This window comes from Oncorhynchus mykiss, chromosome 23 (assembly GCF_057628025.1).
Source record: "Oncorhynchus mykiss isolate SJ-2025 chromosome 23, ASM5762802v1, whole genome shotgun sequence".
NCBI lineage: Eukaryota > Metazoa > Chordata > Actinopteri > Salmoniformes > Salmonidae > Oncorhynchus > Oncorhynchus mykiss.
Genome location: NC_143044.1, coordinates 20,964,165 through 20,984,941, shown reverse-complemented (window position 1 = coordinate 20,984,941; position 20,777 = coordinate 20,964,165). Strand labels below are relative to the sequence as shown.

Genomic DNA, 20,777 nt, shown 5'->3' with positions numbered 1-20,777 from the left:
TAAAAAGTATTCTGTATTATTAATTGTTTCAGAGACATTTGAGGAATTTGATAAATCTAAGTAATGGTTGATTTTACTCCTGTTTATCCATACTGTACACCTCTCCAGCTACTGCTTACAGAAATCAAAAGAACAAAAACTTCCCACATAAAAGACTCATTTCACACTCTGTATATCTTCCTCACGTGAACCTGAACTATGGGCATGCTCTTCCTCCATGTGATCAGACTAGGTCTAGATAGTGTCAGTATGCATGAGGCCTCTCTTAATACCATTTCCCTCTAGTGCCAGGCTGTATTAATGAGGTTATCTAACTGGTCCTGTTCACCACTTCTCTCCGCTTCTGCCATGTAGTCTCTCTGAACTCATGAATTAGTACAAGAGCCCTTGTGCAGTGTGGGAGCAAGTCTTTGATCTGCTTCTGGCAGAGAGACAGGTCAGTCAGAGCTCCCTGAGTGGGACAGGTATGCTCAGAACACTGAACACAGCCCAGGAGAGAAGAAACATGGAGTGTTGCTACCAAGTAACAAGCAGAAAGTACTGTAGCTGACTGAAAATCTGTGCATCATGAACAATTTGCTATAATTGTGCAGTGAGGAAAGTTGAAGGAGGAGAAGTGGTAGGGGAGAACGCAGCTGTGAAGAGAGTCTGACTCAGCGAGAGCAGAGAGTTGGGAGTAAACTAATGGTGAGGTCACAGGATGATGTCTTCTCTCCAAGGAACCAGAACCTTTTAAATTAGACACGTGTGCACTAGAGGTCAGTGGTCATATAGATCAGCACGTGCTTCCTGTGGTGTCACTAGGTTAGCGGGCTGTGATAGGCTACTGTATGTTACAGTATATCCTGTTCTCCTCTGCAATAGATATTTGTCACAGTCTCTTCTGCTCCCCCTCCCAGTCTGTCGGTGTGTCCTTAGGGAAGTGAAACCAATAGGGATTTTCCACTTCTTTTCCAGGTCAGAATGTGTGTGATAGGATCTGTTTCCCAGAAAGCAAGTGTGTGTGAGAGAGAGATAGAGGAAGGAAGAGAGTGACAGTGAGAGAGGAAGAAAGCATAGCAGGGGGGATGATGAAAAGAGATAGTTAGTTACTTTACCTACACCACCTGAGGAACTTGCATTTCTAGTCTGAAGTGTCAAGGAATTCACACCGGCCGCTGTGCATCTATCTGCTACACACAATCAATTATTCACTCAGAGGAGATTAATATTTCATAACGGTTGACTCGCCTCCCATACCTCCACTCCTCTGCCTTTTTATGTGTCTCTGTTCTTGTGGAATTCTAAAAGGAGGAGGAGAAGCACTTTGGTTAAAGCCTCCTCGTCTTCCTGCGTTCTGTGGGAGAGTCTGCTGCTGGTCTAATCTTCTAAAGCTACCTCGCTGTGAAAACTCGGTGTTGGGTGTTGTGGAATTTTGCGTGTGCATTTTGAGTGGCTCAGGTTCTCAGGCGGTTTTCAAAGACATTCCAGGTCCACATTAAAGATGTATGGGCCTTCACACTTCACCCCAATTTGAGATGCACTCGTTAAATCCTAGTAGCATTTCATGCTTATAAGGCTCAGCCTCAGACCCCTCTTGACAATAGGCCTGAATGTGGTCAGATTGGCGCATGATTGAAGTCTAAAAAGTCTGACCGTTTATCCTCATGTCCTTCAAATGCTCTTTAGAAAAACGATCAATGTGCTTGTCCAGGTTAAGGGTTTAACACTAAAGGAAAGAGCATAGGCCTATTAATGTACTGCTATCTGTATCATTATACCTTCCACAACGTCTGTTACCTGCATGGAATACAGTATGAATTGTGCCTTTGATGTCTCCATCATGACTGCAGGCGGTCAGTAATATATTCCTCCCAGGCTCAGAGTAGAAAACACTCACCTACACAATATCTCTCTCTCGCAAACTGACATTACACCAATAACTTAAGAGTTTCATCTGAATATTTGAGCTTGTTGGTTGTAGTCTGTTTGGATTGGATAAGAACTGTGTAGTACGGCAATCTGAGCTCTGCCTTTGAGATAGATGAATAGTTCTATTCCAATCCCTGGGATTAAAGTGAGATAGAGTGTGAGAGAGAAATAGATAGAGAGTGAGTGTGAATGAGCGGTAATGAGAGTGAAAGAGAGCTAGAGTGAGAGAGACCCAAACATAACCAGGTGGAAGCTCACTCACTTGGCGGTATTTGTAAGTATGCCGCCTTGGAGTCAGGCTGCGCTGCAATCTGTCTGTTTTACAGGGAGACATCACATTTGCCCCTCAAGGGCCTTGATCCAACTCCTGTCATGAGTGGTATAATGTAGCGTTGTTTGGCCTATCTCGGCTCAGACAGCGCCTGTTTATAGTCTGTCTGTCTGTCTGTCTGTCTGTCTGTCTGTCTGTCTGTCTGTCTGTCTGTCTGTCTGTGTGTGTGTGTGTGTGTGTGTGTTCCTCATCCTACCCCTGCCACAGGCCCTGAACTGGTTGTCCTGGATGACCTCTGCCAGATGGGTTGTACTGTCAGTACTAGCTCCTAGCTCAGACACGCAACGCAATGCAGCTTAGTTTGGGTTTTTGCTAGTCTAGTCGCTCTGCTGGCTCTCGGCCACTCTCTCTCTCTTTCTATCTCTCTCTCTGACTCTCTTTAACTTTCTCTCTGTATAATTCCCTGGAGATGCCTTTGAAAATGTAACTGTGTAAAGTGCAGTTGTCGTTCTGTCTCCGTCATGCCACTCAGTAGGGGGTTCGCTAAATTCACTCCATGCTGAATGTACTCTCTGCATGATTCCAGACGTGTGTGATTTCTGTCAGTTTGCAGAGCGGTTCCATTAATGCATATTCTGCTGTGCATCAAGGTTGTTGAGAAGTCATTGTTGTTGTGTCTTCTACATGATATGTTGTGACATAAGGTCATTGTGATAAGGTCTCGGCTCTGCTGATATGTGAATATGAGAGAGTCACTGCCTACGACTCACCCCCTAGACACACACACACACACACACACACACACACACACACACACACACACACACACACACACACACACACACACACACACACACACACACACACACACACACACACACACACACACACACACACACACACACACCGTGTAGTTGGAGGGTTTGTGTTCTAGGCTGATGCCAGGGAGTGATGTGGCTAGGTGCCAGTTGACCACAGTGTCCCAGGTTCCCAGCAGTGAGAATGCTATGTCAAATACTGGGGACATGTCAATGTCCTGAAGACATCAGCTCCTGGCTCTCCTTCAATAGTCTTCTGTTTTGTCCCATTACATCAGGGTGAACTGAAAATAGCATTGTCTAATAATCTCTATAGGGATGTGTGGCTGAAGATGGAGGTAATGTCCGTTAAACAGGGCAGATGCTTTCTGAATGTGAAAGCTAAAGATTTTCTTTTACACTCTTGTATTTTCTCTTGTGGTTTCAGTCAGGGATGGTTTAATGCAGGGGCTTAGCAGGGCTGAAGCCCCTGGGCCCAGGCCCATGGGGGGCCCAGGCCAGTGGGGGGCCCAAGAGGAAGCAACATTTAAAATACATGTACAGTGGGGCAAAAAAGTATTTAGTCAGCCACCAATTGTGCAAGTTCTCCCACTTAAAAAGATGAGAGAGGCCTGTAATTTTCATCATAGGTACACTTCAACTATGACAGACAAAATGAAAAAAAATGATTTTTTATGAATTTATTTGCAAATTATGGTGGAAAATAAATATTTTCTCATTTTGTCTGTCATAGTTGAAGTGTACCTATGATGAAAATTACAGGCCTCTCTCATCTTTTTAAGTGGGAGAACTTGCACAATTGGTGGCTGACTAAATACTTTTTTGCCCCACTGTATGTTATTATGGCTTTAGTATAAAGGGGCTTTTTCTTCAACAGTAAATTTACCACGCTTCAAATTGCATCTTGCGCACAGATTTGTTTACAGAAAATTATGGCCCTGGTTTCAGTGTAATTGGTTGAGATGGTTGTTGGGATTGTTGTTCAGTTAAGGACTCCTTAAAGCAGACCCATATCTGTCCCTAAATTCCCCATTTGAAATGAGGAAGGCCCTCAATGTGATCACATGTAGAGAACGCCAACGCACAAGCAGACACTCAAACACACCTTAGACGACACTTTCTCACAGGAAATGTACTGTAGCTGCTGCACCACATTGATGGGCTCATATGATAGACAGGTTGGAGTAGTTTTTCATTTATATGCACATAAAATGCAGCAGGCAAAACCACGGCTAACAAATTTGTCTCCCTCCCCGTCTCTCACCATGCTGAGTGCCATTCTATTATGTGTTCCTACTCAGCCAAGAGATGCAGGTGTTTTCCTGGTGATGTTTATTGGCCTCATATAATAGATTTGATATGCTGGCCAGTTTTCTTATTCATGATGTATAAGGTGTAGTGTATGATTGTTGTGCAGAGGGAAAGGAGTATAATAACAGTGTTTTATTAGTAGGCCTAATTGGGACGGCCCATGTTGCAAATGGGACAACATTTCTTCATTCTCACCTATTTGGAGTTGGAATTAAGCTCATACCCTCTAGTGACTGAGGGAATAAGGGATAGTTAGTGTTAGCAATCGCTAGTCGGCAGTACCTCTGGCATTTTTCATCCTATAGCTTATTCTCCATCTTCTTTTTAAATAGTGACCCAACTGTGTCCTATCTATCCATCCCTCTCTCCACGTAGTAATTGCTGCTTTTTACTCTTTGCTAGGTTAACAGAGCCATCGGGTTCCCTCACCGATGGACCAATCAACTACAAGTACAAGACCAAGTGCACCTGGCTGATCGAGGGCTAGTAAGTAGCTCTTTCTCTATTTCCTCCTCCCTCATATCGCTATTCATACCCCCTTTTCTCTACATTCCGTGCAGTACGAATTCATTCTTAGACTGATTAACGTCATTGTTCAATGGTCTTAAATTATTTGTCTAATGTAAAGAATCCTGGTCAGATGTGGGCAGTTGTGAAGTTCTAGTTACCTCTGCGGCCCGTTTTAAACCATGTTCTATGTTCTGTCCTCCAGCCCAAACGCTGTGCTCAGGTTGCGCTTCAACCATTTTGCCACGGAATGTAGCTGGGACCACACATACGTCTATGACGGAGACTCCATCTATGCACCTCTGGTCGCAGTATTCAGGTCTGTCATCATACTCTATGTAGATACATGTTTACTCTCTAGTATGCGCGTCACTCTGCATGCATGAACACCAAATACTGTATACCTCCAAAGCCTCATTTGTGCAGAACACATGCAGCTAAATAATACATAGGATTGTAGAATCTACACATACTGCAACACCCACAGAAGGGATTCAGAATACTGGCTAGCTGAAGAGGAATTGTTCTCTTTCTGCAATATACTGTAGGTAACGAGTGGGTGTTATCCATGAATCAATTGATTAATATTCTACATTTAGCTTGTAGGTGTTCCTCCTCTCCAGTTTTGAGAAGCAATGTTCTCCACCCACCTAGCCACCCTCTCTCCCCTTCCCTTTGAACAATAGGTCCACAATGTAATTTTATCCACTTAGGGTCCTTCACCTTTGACTCTCCCCTGGTCCATCAGTATTGGCTGTGTGGTCTTTGTGTTGCGCCTAGGAGCCTGGGTGTGGTCCTCCCAGTGGGGACTCTGTCTGACTGCTGGTAAACAGATTAGAGTGGATTTCTCCACCCTCTCCGATAACCTTGATGTGGCTTTGCTGTGTGTACTGTGTGTGCTGTGCTGTTCAGGCCTGAGCCTGATCCTGCTCCTCCATGCGATAGAGGGATCGATCCCAAGGAGAGAAAGGAATCACTTTCTCCCAATGATGTAGCGAGGGAAGGGGGGGTTGTCATGGTGACAGCAATCCCAGCTCAGCAGTCAAGGGTGACTGGGTGATCATTTACCCAGCATGCTTTTGGAGCTTAGTATGCATTTGTGTTTTGTGTGTGTGTGAATACTCCATCATTAATGTACTTTTCTTCTTCTCCCACAGCGGTCTCGTTGTCCCGGAAACGAGAGGGAACGAGACTGTTCCGGAAGTGGTAGCCACCTCTGGATATGCACTGTTGCACTTTTTCAGTGACGCTGCCTACAACCTGACTGGATTCCACATCTCCTACTCGTGAGTGGCCCCAGCCAATACACACACTTTACATTTACAAAGTCCTCACCTCTACAGTACATCACCATTGGGGAAGTCTCTGACTCAGTAGCAGACAATGGGATGATTAAGAGCCATATCCCATTTAAATTGTCTTTCCTCTCTATGTGTTCCTGCACACATAAAACCTCAGACCACATCCCATCCTCTCTAGGGTCTACAATGTCTGTCACAGGAGTCGCTGGGGAACACCATTACAGCTAAGGAGATAAGACCCATTGACATACGAGAGACGTGTGTGTGTGTGTGTGTGTGTGTGTGAGAGATTCTGAAAAAGTATTTATTGGGTTGCCTCACAAAGCAGCAGACTAGAGTCTAGCACAGCCTCAAGGCCTCCAGCACAGACATACACCATGTGGCCATAAAGGTGTTGCCATAGCAACGCTGCTGTCACAGCCCTAAACATTATCGTCCCCTGTTGCTGAAAAGCCCATGCATTATCCTGAATCCTTGACTTCTGTCTCTCTGTCTACTGTACCTTCCCTTTTTCTCAATTATTTTGTCTGTATCTCTTTCGCACTTCTCTCTAATTCTCTCTGGATTCCTCTGTATCTCACTCTATCTGTTCTGCTACCAGAAAAATAATGCTTCAATGGATGTCAATCACCTCTGTTAATCAATCATTCTGTCAGCTATTTGTCTTTCGTCAATTATTACAATGATGACCTTTCCAAATGTACATCCCCATTCCCCCCCTCTCTCTTTTCTGTGTCTGCAGGGTCAACTCGTGCCCCAATAACTGCTCAGGCCATGGGAAATGCAGCACAGGGAACTCCATCGCCAGCCGGGTGTACTGTGAGTGTGATAAGTACTGGAAGGGCGAGGCCTGTGACATCCCCTACTGCAGGAACAACTGTGGCAGCCCCGACCATGGCTACTGTGACCTCACTGGGGAGAAAAGCTGTGTCTGTAACGACAGCTGGCAAGGTGGGGCTAGGGCCATGGTTATTCTAATATTGTGTCAATGTTGTCACCATGGTGTGGTATCTTCATGGTGATTTATAGGGTTCATTCATTCTTTCTTCAATGACAAAGGTAAGTTCTTTGTGTTCTTGTAGATTGAGTCACACGGCTATCTTCTGGCTGACAAGAGAACTGTGAACATAGGTGCACAGAGACCATGTCTCATTTGTTACAGTAATACAAGCTGACACCTGGTGTGTTCAGCAGACACTCTATGACAGTCTTTGTTTATATGAAGAGAATGGGGTCATGTTGACACGTTTTAGGATCCACGTGAGCTGTTGGATAATGTCCAACACTTTTTCAACAGTTTGACAGCTGGAGCCTTTGATGTTGAGTATCCCATGCTCTAACAATCTAACCTTGAGGTGATGATGGAAGACCATAGGTTTTTTCATTCTCTCTGAACTATAATCCATCCTCCTTATTCATACATGCTACACTAAATATAATACTTGCTATATATAGTCTACCACAGTATGAGTCATAATACCCAATAAACCTAGCGGTCAAACAGAAATGGTTCCAATTGTTTTTCCACCATTCATTTTATCCATCGTGGATTTTGGAAACACCTCAAATAACAGTTGTGTTTCATGTAGGCTTATCTTGGCGTGAAGTTTTGATAACCATATGAATCTCTCTCGGACAAGGTGACTTTTATCAGTATATTCACCTCTATTTACCCCTCAAAAATGTCATGCTAATTAGCTGCTAATGTGGCTATCATGCAGAATTACAAATGCCTGTCTCAAGCTTCACGTCACTCACCAGGGCCATGGTGATCTGGACAAGACTGCCGAATCGAGGCAAAGGTAAGAATCTCTGGATTAACTATCTTATGTGAGCTACATTTTGTAATTAATAAATTGGCTAAAGTTGATTAAATTGACAATTCTGTTAACTGTCTTGGGCAAGTTTGACATTGAAAATGCCTGTTATCTAGCTAGCTAGATCATGGTCAGCTAGTTAGCAACATTAGCCTGGCTAGATGGCTGCAGATTGTCTAGCCATTTTAAATGCATGAGATATTCATAACAACGAGTTTAGCTTTCTTTAGCTAAACTGTTGGTTTATAAAAGCCATCTAGTTAACTAACTAGCTAACTTAGATGATGAAGCTAGGGCTAGGCGTACTTGATGATAATGTGTGTTTGTGTCTATGGGTGAGGGGTGGGTAGCTTAATACCGAGGTGTATCCTAGCTATCTGTGTTATTTAAGTCTGGCTTTTTGACAGGTTTCAGAGATGGACTGATTAGCATCCTCTCGAGTCAACAGTGTGTGCTTACTTTACTGCAGGAAAACATTGATATGTTAGCTGTTTCCCTCTGGACAGCAGATCGTTAGTATAGCTAGTAGGAAAGGTTATGCAACCTTATTTAGTCCTACCTGCTGTGGTGGGTTTTAAATTAATTGGTATTCACCCGTTTGTTTTTGAGGTAGAATTACTGTCATGCTATTGATGCCAAATTGCTAACCTTACTTGCACCTTCTCTATTCCAGAACCAATGGGTGTGCCTGAGTCTTATCACCTCTCAACTAGGTTAGCTGTTTCAACCTGGAACAGTATTCCAGGTTTATATATAGCACATGCTCCACTCTCAAGTTGAAGTTGAACTTGTTGACTAATGCCATGGTGGCGGCTGCGAAACAGAAGGTAGCAGCTGCGAACCAGAAGACTGCATCCTGGGCAGCCCTGGTCCACACCTGCCCTGTTTGTCAGGTGAGTAGGATTGTTTTGTACTGTATGTGCCTTTTTAGGTTCCTCTCCATGTGTAGACTATTGTACTGGCCTGTGTGGGACAGTCTTTCATGTGTAGTAGTATGTTGTATCGTATTGCTTAGTTTATCAATTGTGTCAGCTTTGAATTCAATCTAAGCCACAGATTGTTAAACTTCCTCCATGTTGTACTTGACCTTTATAGAGGCAGACCCGAAGACATTCAAGCAGCACTTTGAGCGCAACGATTCCAAGTCTCCAATGGCCCTGGTACTGGTTGATGTGCAGGCCTATGTAACCACACACACTCAAATGGACCTACAGCTGGGGCAAGATAGTGTAAACCACCATGTTGTCAACTAAATGCTGTCCTCAATGCTTAAGTTGTATTGTCTATGGCTCAATTTGTGGAATTCTGTGATCACTCGTCGTCTTTAATGTTGTGATTATCAGACACACGATGACCAGGATTTGAGCGTTGCAACTGAGACGGGGGGACACGCTGAGACCCTGAGTATGACAGGAGGTGGGCCGGATATTTGTGACAACGATTTCAAAGGGGTGCAGGCAAACTAGCACCCCATTTTTATCTCTTGTCCATGACCAACCTTCTCTCTAGCTACCCCTTATTCCACACTATGCCTTTTATGCCCCAAGGTCCCTCAACTTTGGGCACTTTGAAACTTTCCATCTTATCTCTATAAACGCAGCCTACCTTCACCCATTTTCCCTATGCTGCTTTCTTTCCTTGTTGTTCTTCTGATTTGATAACATCTAGACTCAGTAACATGTTTAAAAGTTTTGTGGTGTACTGTTTTGCTACCCTTTTCTCCTGTGTAGTGCTGTCCTCCTGCTTTTACCTGGGGTTCAGACTGAATGCAGCTCACAAATGACAGCAGCGACATGTACCTGTTCAATTGACAAGAAGGGTGTTGAGATGGCTTCCTTGTTTTGAGTGTTAATTGTGTTTCTCCCTCTGCTGGAGTTGATCTAGTGTTTTCTATAAAACCTACCTTACACATTACATTTGTCCATTTGTAACTCGCCCATCACAATCACAATATGCTGTTTTATATTTTGTGCTGGTGTCAGCTAGAGATGACGTGCAGGAGTTTGCAGGGATTTGTAGTCTTGTATGATGTCGACTTTGATGCTAATTAGCTTTTTCGAATCTGAGAGTAAATAGAGCTGAATATATTGATGAAAGTCACCTTGTCCGAGAGAGGTTTACATGGTTATCGAAACACCACGCCAGGGTACGTCTGCACGAAACACAACCCTTATTTGAAGTGTTTCTAAAATCCACAATGGATAAAATGAATGCTGGTAAAACAATTGGGACCATTTCCATGTTTGACCGCTAAGTTTTCTGGGTATTATGATGCATCCCCTGTGGGGCTCAATTGTCTGTTCACCAAGAGGAGATACCTTTATATTCCATGTCTGCCATCTAGTGGTAATGGAGGTTTTGTTCTCACTCGAATACTGTATGATTTGGTGATGTATTCATACACATTTACTCTACTTTGCTCATGTGATTTCATCTAACCAAAAACAGACATTGCTCTTAATGTCATAACCCTCTGAAGTCTTCAGTGGTGTTATGTGGACTGTGTCCATGTGCATTCCATAGGAAGTGCATCCCTTTTGAGAAAACTAACACAAATGTGGTTGTATTGGACATGTGAGGCATGCACTTCTATGTTTCCGTTCCACTCTCTGTATGTTCTGGATGATTCCGACTGTGTATCTCTCAACCCTGATAACATGGTCTTTAACCCATTAGATATTAATGACGTGAACAATCAATATAATGATTGGGTTGATCCTGGCAAAAATGTCCTGAATATCACCAGAAATGTCTATGACTTGTGATTACTATAATGTTAAACAATTTAACAACCTGTAAAGAGGCCACCCGATTCTGACATTGGTAGTTTGTGTCATTGATATCCTTGTCAACCTTGGATTTAATTAATATTGAAGATAAACGTGTTTTATATTGGGTGATTTACGAGATAAATGTATTTAAAAGTGAGAACCACTCTCTGTATCACCTCATCTATGATCCCAAGTGACCAGTTCATTTTCTCATGCTTATTGATCATATGTCAGTAAAAAAAAACAAGTTGTATAAACAGTTTTTCCTGAATTCTGCAAATTACAAAAAGTACAAGAACAAATGTACTCACCTACTTCGGATATCCCCAAAAATATATTTTACTAACAACTTCCAAGAGTCCTAAAATAATATGAAGTCATCTTGGAAAATCATCAATCAACTGTTGAGTAAGAAAATGCATCTACAGCTATCCCATCTTCATTTATTGTTGGAAATAAGATCTATAGTGATCCTGATGTTATTTCATGTGAATTGAATAATTTCTTTATGAATGTGGGTTCCTCTGTCAAAGAAATTGAAAAAACTGATAGAAATCCCGTCGATAACATTAAGGGACATTTCCCTTCATTTCCCTTCTCTGCTTCAGTTTGATCCTTCTGATGTAATGGAGGTAATTGGTAACTTAAAGATATCAGCATTGGTGCCTCTTTGGTGAAATCAGTGTCTTCCTTGATTACAGAACCTCAAAAGTATATCTTCACCAAATCTGGTATTGTTCCTAAAAATTAGGAAATTGCCAAAGTTATCCCCCGCTATAAATCTGAGGATCCAATAACTTTGACAAATTATTGCCCAATATCTGGACTACCATGTTTTTTTAAATCCTAGAAAAATTGCTATATAAGAGAATGTTCAAATATTTAATTCAACACTATTGAGCACCAATATGGTTTTTGTAAAAACTACTCCACAGATATGGCCCTTTTGCAACTTGTGGATAATATCTGTACAGACCTTAACAATGAATACACTCTTGGCATCTTTTTAGATTTATCCAAATCGTTTGACACGGTTGATCATGAAATATGACTTTCTAAAAAATAATTGGACACACTTACTCATTCAAGTTTTTTTTTAAATGTTTTTATTTGTACTATTTTCTACATTGTAGAATAATAGTGAAGACATCAAAACTATGAAATAACACATTTGAATCATGTAGTAACCAAAAAAAGTGTTAAATAAATCAAAAAATATTTTATATTTGAGATTCTTCAAAGTTGCCACCCTTTATCTTGATCACACCTTTGCACACTCTTGGCATTCTCTCGGCATTCTCCCATCTCCACAGAGTTTCTCTGATTGGATAACCATCTCTGCAGCACTCCACCAATCAGGCCTTTATGGTAGAGTGGCCAGACAAAAGCCAGTAAAAAGGCACATGACAGCCCGCTTGATGTTTGCCAAAAGGCACCTAAAGGACTCAGACCATACGAAACAAGATTCTCTGGTCTGATTGAACTCTTTGGCTTGAATGCCAAGCATTGGGGTAGCATAGTGGTTATAGCGTCGGATTAGTAACCGAAAGGTCGCAAGATCGAATTGCCAAGCTGACAAGGTAAAAATCTGTCGTTCTGCCCCTGAACAAGGCAGTTAACCCACTGTTCATAGGCTGTCATTTAAATTTCTGAATTGAACACTGAATGGAAAAACAACAAAAGAGAATGAACGAAACCAAAACAGTTCTGTGTGGTAAAAGAATACAAAAACAGAAAACAACTACCCACAAACACAGGTGGGAACAGGTTACCTAAGCATGGTTTTCAATCAGAGACAATGATTGACGGCTGCCTCTGATTGGGAACCATACCAGGTCAAACACATAGAAATACAACACACAGAACAAAGCAGAATGAAAAACATAGAATTCCCACCCCAACTCGCACCCTGACCAAACCAAAATAGAGACATAAAAAAGGAACTAAGGTCAGGACATGACAGCAGCAAAGTGATGAAATCTGTTGTTATCATCAGAAAGATTAGTGGTTTGGTTCATCAGGCTTGCTTCCTAACTCTATACCGATATCTAATTTACTGTAGTATTGCCTGGGCCAGTACATATGCCTCCTTCCTACACAATTTACTCATCATACAAAAGACTAGCCACCTCTCTAATTACCTGGCCCCATCTGCACCTTTGTTTAAGAAACTCACTATATTGTCTAATTATGACGTTAATGTACTCCAATTATGCACTTTCATCTACTTTCATCTACAAACACTCATACTTCCCAGACAGTTTACCTAAACCCTTCAATGGATTCTTCCAGGTTTGTTCTGAAATCCATCTATATGACACAAGACACTGTGATAACCTTCACCCTCCCCACTGGCGCACCTCACATAGTCAATTCTCTATCAGATACAGAGGTACTACCCTCTGGAATTCTTATCTTTACTTTGTCAAAACCTCATTATCCCTCAATAACTTTAAGCGAAGTCTGGGGGTCAGCCTGATGAACCAAACTACCCAATAATCCCCTATCTCTCTCTATCTCTCTCTCTCTCTTTCTCACACACACTCAATCAATCAATCAAACATGGTATACTGCGTATATAATATACAATTATAATTAATATGCTTAGTGTAACTGATTGAACACACTTTTGTACTTAAACCTGTGGTGTGGTTCATCACAAGCCTTTTGGGCTTACAACCTCACCTGTATTATCTGTCCTGTTTTGTCTTTCACTTATTTTCTTTGGTGCAAATAAATACAACATACAACATAATACTTCATCCTTACAGTAGAACCAACCAAGCACCTCTCAATGAGACAGAGCCGGTGCCACTGCTATTTTACTAGTTGCTGGTCATTGATTATAATACACTAATGAGGTTTTCTCCACTGATGTATTGGGTTAGACAGCGTGCTGGCCCATAGACCCGATCACATCCACCCATTCCACTGTCTGTCCCCCACTCTAATAGAGGCCAACAGAGGCCAATATCATTGGTACTTCTCAAAATTGGGTTTGATGAATCAGTCCCTCCCTCCTGATTAAAACCCCTAATGGTTCTGCCACCAGTTGGCCTCTGGGTGGTGGGGTCCTGTTAGCATGTGAGGTCTTCACCATCATGGCTGACCCCCCTCATGACATAGGTTGTGTTATCAGGCCCTTCACCAGCAGGTGGTGCTGTGTATTGAAGTGTTTTTGATGACTCCTTTGCTACAAACACACCTCATGTATTTGTAGGTATTTGTCATGTGTTTGAGTCATGTGTTGTCGTCCTCTCCAGGTCCAGACTGTGCTCTGTCAGTACCATCCACAGAGTCTTATTGGGTGATGCCCAACGTCAAGCCCTTCGGACAGTCTCTGGGCAGGGCCTCCCATAAGAGTGTGGTCCACGGGAAACTCATGTGGGTCGTTGGAGGATACACCTTCAACTACAGCTCCTTCCACATGGTGCTCAAGTAAGGCACTGACTGAAGAGAGGCCTGGAACTGTCTGTCTGTCTGGCTGTGTGCCTGTCTGTCTTTTCCCCTCTTTCTCTTCATCTCTCTGTGTCTATTTACCTCTTATATATTTGTCTCTCTCCTTCCTGGCATTTTGCCTTCTCTCTGTGGGTCTTTTGCTCCAAAACTCTCTCTCTCTCCTCTCTCCTACTTCATCTCTCTTTGTCTCCCTTACCCTGTAATATCTCTCTGTATCACTAACTTCTCCCTCCACTCTCTATCTATCTATTTGTTGAATGTTCCCAGGCCTGACTCTTTTTTCCCCCTCTCTGCAGTTATAATATGGAGAGCAGCACTTGGGATGTGGTGCCAATCAATAGTGGTCCTCTGCAGAGATATGGCCATTCTCTGGCTCTCTACCAGGTAAAGCAGCTAATGGTCACAGCCCACTATCAGGGTGGATGTGTTCCTTCCATCTAGCTTTCTGTCATCAACTGGTACCATACACCTATATAGGGCTCTATACATCTATATACTGTAGGGTTCTCTCTCCGACTCTTTCTGTTTCTCTGGGGTTTTCTCTCTCCTTCACACATAAACTGTGTACATTTTATATAGGGTTCTCTCTCTCTCTCTCTCTCTCTCTCTGTGTTGGGTGAGGGAACTAAGAGGATTGCCTCCCTGGGTCTGAGTAGAGATAACATTGCAGTAAGATTTATGTGGGGACCTCAGAGTTTGTCAGAGAGCAGAAGGGCTGCAGGCTTTGCTTCGGCTAACTGACACTTTGTCTCACTAGGGGAAACAAGCATGACCACATTTAAAAGGCCTGCTCTGCCTCTTCTCCCCTTGAAACTATAGGAGTCTGTCTGAATGACCCTCCCTGTTAAATAGAATGGCTGCCTCTGGCATGTATGTGTGACATTAAACTCTTCCTTTACTACTAAACTTGATTTTATATTTGATGTCTTACTATGATTGCTGACCTAAGGCGATTCAGCTTTGCTTACGTGAGTTGATTGGAAGTAGTATTTACAGCTCAAAGGTTATGGCTAGAAAGGCTGAGAAGTTTATTTTGGAACGACTCACTACATTACTTGCAGTTTAGAATGCTTTAAAATGGTACCTCCAAGGAAGACCTCACTAATTGTTTTGTCGTTAAAAAAAGCTGCACATACTAAAGGTTCCATATATTAACATACTTCCACTTACTGGTTTTAGAGCTAGCCTAAGCTGCAGTCTGTGTTTGGGACAGAGGTTGATATGTTTATTGTAGAATAAAACAGCCATGAGTTCAGACAGACGAAGACGCGAAGCGAGAGAGATGACTGGGCCCAAATTCTGTCTTCTCCAGCAAGCGTCATTCTTTCATTTTTTTTTCTCGCTTACCAAGCGTGGAATTTTTGTATGGAGGTCAATGAGAAGACCTGTTATGGCTTATTTGATTGAATAGAAGTTACGTACTGATTATGTTGTTACGATTGTGCTGATATAAGTAGGAATGGATGAAATATATTTGTGTGTTCCCCCATCTACACACAATGCCCCATCATGGAAAAGTGAGAATATGTTTTTAGACATTTTTGAAAATGTATTGAAAATTAAAAACATAAATATCTCATTGACATAAGTATCCCTGAGTCAATCATTTGTTGAATCACCTTTGGTTGCGATTACAGCTATGAGTCTTTCCACACCTGGATCAACATTTGCCCATTAATCTTTAATAGCAACTCCAGTAAAGATTTGGCCTTGTGTTTTCGGTTATTGACCAGCTGAAAGGTTAATTAATCTCCCAGTGTCTGGTGGAAAGCATACTTTTTATTCTGTCACTCTGTCAATTAGTTTAGTACTGTGGAGTAACTACAATGTGGTTGATCCATCCTGTTTTCTCCTATCACAGCCATTAAACGCTGTAACTGTTTTAATGTCACCATTGGCCTCATGGTGAAATCCCTGAGCGGTTTCCTTCCTCTCCAGCAACTGAGTTAGGAAGGATGTCTGTATCTTTGTAGTAACGGGGTGTATTGATACACCATCCAAAGTCTCATGAATAACTTCCCCATGCTCAAAGAGATATTCATTGTCTGTTTTTAAATGATTTGTTTTACCCATCCACCAATAGGTGCCCTTCTTTGCAAGGCATTGGAAAGCTTACCTGGTCTTTGTGGTTAAATCTGTGTTTGAAATTCACTGCTCGACTGAGGTACCTTACAGATAATTGTACACTCAGAGGCCAGTTTATTAGGTACACCAAACCGTGACCATTGGTCACGGTAATCCTATCCAAAACTGCAAATGAATGGCCCCCGCTAATGGCCTGGTACTCAGTGCTCTCTGGAATTAGAATAATATGAATGATGAGGACAAATGGTGATGGGAGTTAGAGCTTCCATTCCAAAAGGGAGCCCCGGACCCAATATGCATGAATTCATTTTTAAAACCCCCTTTGAAAGTACCTAAAGAACAACCGGTCGGATCCCCGTAAGGGAAGAGCTGAAAGCCAATTGTTTTTGCTACTTTATTAAATTTAAGCCAGAAAGAGAGAGCGAGAGAGAGAGGCACAGAGGGAGCATCTGTAGGTTATTAGGGAGTGGAGGCATAGCGGTGTCGGTGTGTACCTGTTGGCTTTTGGTCGCTGTAGCCTTTCTTTATCATTTCATTTTGAATTCTGTCATTTTAATTCCATCGTCCACTGATTAGATATTGCTAACTTGCTTGCCACACAAGCTGAGCAGCAATGCATTTGAGCGCATGCCTTTTTTTTTGCAACCTTTTCAAGGTTGCAAAATATAGAGTCCCATCATGAAACCCATATGTTTTGATTTTGAAGACATTCCCAGGGTTATAGGCCTTTTCACAAATACATAAATAGTGGATACTATTCTTGAAGTGTAGGCTGTATTAAATTGATTTATTAGACTTCTTTAAATGTAGATGTGCCGAAGGCGCACATCATCAGCTTATATAGAAGTCCGGAGATGATAAACATGTTGATGTTAATTAACGGTCGATTACCATGAGACCGGCAGTCATTTGCGTGACAATTACCGGCTGACAAAATGTCATGACTACCCCACCGTAGGTATGATTGTTGGTGCCAGGCACGCCGTATCCAGTAGCTCAGAAACCTCTGTTTAATGCCTCACAAATTATCGAAAGGACAGGCTACTTTGACACTGACAAACTAAGAATCTGAGATCAATAAAAACGACCTTGTCTCTTGAATCCATCAATAGCCTAGTCGTGTGGAGACACATATTATAGTCTTAAAAACGCTTTCCAGATTCACTGACTCACCCAATGGTGCGCAGCTCACTCACCGGCGATGGCCGATGCGCTCTTGCCAAAAGCTTTTCTCTCTTGTTTTACTTTGTAAAACAATGCTGTTCGCTCAATAGGCCTATTATTAAAGGCCTATCACCGTCAAAGTATTGACTCTGATGTGAATACTATTTCTGGATTTGTGCAAACATTTCTAAAACCATGTTTTCACTTTGTCATTATTGGTTATTGTGTGTAGATGGTTGAAAAAGAGCATATATTCTATCCATTTTGAATTCAGGCTGTAACACAACATTTGGAATAAGTAAAGGGGTATGACTACTCCTTGAAAGCTGTGTGTGTGTGAGTGTGTGCATGCATGTGTGGACAGTCATGGCTGTGTGCCCACTTTTTCACTATACCCCTATCTTTCACATGTTCCATTCATGTGCTTGCTTTGAACACACTTAGCCCATCAAGTGTTCCTTTCTTAGTCACAGTGGTGTACCTGCACCACTGGTGTCTCCAGGTGTCAATTCATCAAAAACAGAAAACTTTCCGGGAAATGGAGGAGAGACGTATTTACTTGTACCTGTCTAACTCCCTCTCCTTCACTCTATTCATTTCCTCTGTGGGTGTGAAGAGCCCTGTTTGACCGCTGTTCTTCAGCCACCGGCCCCAAATACGGAAAGGGGCAATCCACAATTAGCATATAAATGGACACCTACGAGCTAGTGCAGCACAGAAATCAAGCCAACAAACCTGGAGTCTAGAGACAGGAACATGAGAGTATAGACTTTCAGAGTCAGGGAGAAGAGCATGTGTGGGTGTGACCATGCATGTTGTTGTTTATACATACATACACACACACACACACCCCTACTCTCTCCCCTCCATACACACCATCCCCCTCACGTCTATAATTCAAGAGTCCTCCATCTACCCTGAAATATGTAATTCTTTTCTATCTCCCCTCTAAGGATTGAGAGATTACCATAAGCATCTGTCGCTGCTAGGAATATAGGCCGTCGCTCTTGCCCATTATCGATTTTATAATACCGACCAAAGCAATAGCTCGTCATTACGCATGCATTCAGATCATATCGTTTATATAACATCCCCTGCTTGGCATTCACATTTTGTATTCACAAATAAAAAATGTCACCTTCAATAAAAGTCCCACTTTGTTGGGAATCGAGCTTCCGAGGGAGGCGTGGTAGAAACAGAAGCGTGGTGGTTGCTGCTCAGCTGGTGATGCCGTGGTTAAAACCCCCTCCAGCCGGTTGTGATTACCAATTGTGGGTTGGAGTGTGTGTTTGGTTGTGTGTCTTCCTCCCCCTCTGCTTCTACTACAGGACTCAGACCTCGCGAGTGTGAGAGAGTAATCTCTTGTGGACAGAGGCATGTAAAATGAATGGTATTAGGCTCAGTCAACAGGCTGTGGGAATGCGACGACTAACGAGGAACTTTGTTCCGGTACGCTGATTCTTCGGCACTGATCATTTGGACAAATCACGATTTCGCAGGTGCTCACATCTTTCGAGTTTCGGAAGGGGAGGGGACGTTTGGCTCATAGACTAGCCTGAAACTTGCAGAGTATCTTTCGCGTTAATATCTTTCTCCTCACATCTCTCCCCAGAACTTACTTAAGCATTTTACACAATTATGCAAGATGTTAGTTCTGGTTTTCCGAGATTAGTGAAACGTGATTCAGGTGGGTGCTGCGGTGCGTGCTGCGGTAATTTACAAGTAAGATAAGCAGATTTCCTTGACAGAAAATACATTGAGGCGCTTAAGGCAGTTGGTTCCCTGGTGAGATGTGTTTGTGGCCAGGGATACGGTATAATTGGCCCCGTGCTGTGTAGCAACACAGTGTATCACCTGTGCTAGGATGTTCCCTTCTTTGTTTCTGTGATGGTGGAGCTCCTCTAGGTTGACTGTACAGTACAATATGTTGCTTTATGGTTAGGAAATGGAGAGTTGCAGTAGAGTAGTAGTCTGCACTGTAAAAACAGCATGCCATAGCATGTGTGACTGTATTGCTATCTTAGATCACTGCAATGGCTGTAGTAGGTTTTTAGTTGCATATACTCTAAAAGCCTTTAGTTGCATAACTAACAGGTTAAGGTAGTTGATTGTTATCTGTAGTATCAGGTGATTCAGTGGTTGACTGCAGTGTGAGGCTGTAGCAGTAGTCTTTTTTATTGATTGTTGGTGTTCACGGTGCAACGTAGCTATACCAAGTGTGTGTATTTGGGGGTGTATTTGGGGTCCAGCTCCCACTCTGGCAGAACTGATACACACTATGGAGAAGCTCAAGGTCCTGCAGCTCAATTAGACACACACACACACACACACACACACACACACTGTCTCGCCTTCTTCTCATACTGAACACAAGCATGCACAGAGCAGACATATTGTCGAGGGCAGTCGGTGATAGAAACCCCTTTAATCTAGTCTGTCTTTACAAATATAAACACAATCTCTAACACATATTCTCTGTCATCTCATGTCTCTGATGTTTGCCCCTCTCCTCAGGACGACATCTACATGTATGGGGGGAAGCTGGAGGCCGGTTCAGGCAACGTGACAGATGAGCTGTGGGTCTTTAACATCCCTAGTCGAACTTGGTCCCTGAGGACCCCGAGCAGCCTGGTCCAGGGACAGCCCTACGCCGTGGAGGGACACTCCGCCCACCTGACTGAGCTGACCAATGGGGACCTGGTGATGGTGATCATTTTCGGCTACTCACCCGTCTACAGCTACATCAGCAAAGTGCAGGAGTACAACATCAGTAGGTCCAATAATGGATGTATGGATGAATCAAATGAAGGAGTGAATGAAGTCTGTCCCTCCATCTATCCATCCATTGATCTCTCTTGTCTGTCTTCTTAACCAATTGATTTGTCTCAGTCTGACGTTAATCAATCAGTGCACTGCTGAGTCCACCCTCCATTAGCCTGCTATATATCTGAGCCAAGAGAATCAGAGAATTGGGTTGTTAAGTGGTGTTAACAGCCATGATGAATAATCCCCATTTTTATTTTATCTTTATTTAACCAGGCAAGTCAGTTAAGAACAAATTCTTATTTTCAATGATGGCCTAGGAACAGTGGGTTAACTGCCTGTTCAGGGGCAGAACGGCAGATTTGTATCTTGTCAGCTCGGGGGTTTGAACTTACAACCTTCCGGTTCCTAGTCCAACGCTCTAACCACTGGGCTACCATGAATGATTTCAGATTTACATTCCACATGTACCCGATGGCAGATTTCGGAGCATTCCAAAATAGGCAAGGAGACATCAACATCCTCAGATGACCTCAACAACGTTGTATTCATTTCATGGTGCTCAACGATTAATACATTGTTGTTGGGGTCATCTTTGG

At 42.6% G+C, this 20,777-nt stretch overlaps 1 protein-coding gene and 1 long non-coding RNA gene across 2 annotated transcripts in view; both read left to right on the top strand.

Moving 5' to 3' along the window:
* Positions 1–20,777, top strand: part of LOC110502559 (attractin-like protein 1) — a 350,265-nt gene that overhangs the window by 59,277 nt on the left and 270,211 nt on the right. The window contains exons 2-8 of the mRNA XM_021580677.3: positions 4,714–4,797; positions 5,024–5,137; positions 5,976–6,104; positions 6,862–7,070; positions 13,971–14,145; positions 14,463–14,550; positions 19,930–20,185. Of these exons, the coding sequence (XP_021436352.2) occupies positions 4,714–4,797; positions 5,024–5,137; positions 5,976–6,104; positions 6,862–7,070; positions 13,971–14,145; positions 14,463–14,550; positions 19,930–20,185 (1,055 nt within the window). The remainder of the gene's footprint in view (positions 1–4,713; positions 4,798–5,023; positions 5,138–5,975; positions 6,105–6,861; positions 7,071–13,970; positions 14,146–14,462; positions 14,551–19,929; positions 20,186–20,777) is intronic.
* On the top strand, positions 8,343–10,964 carry LOC149972538 (uncharacterized). Its single transcript, XR_016490997.1, has 2 exons — positions 8,343–8,829; positions 9,032–10,964. It is a non-coding gene; the product is annotated as an uncharacterized LOC149972538 (long non-coding RNA).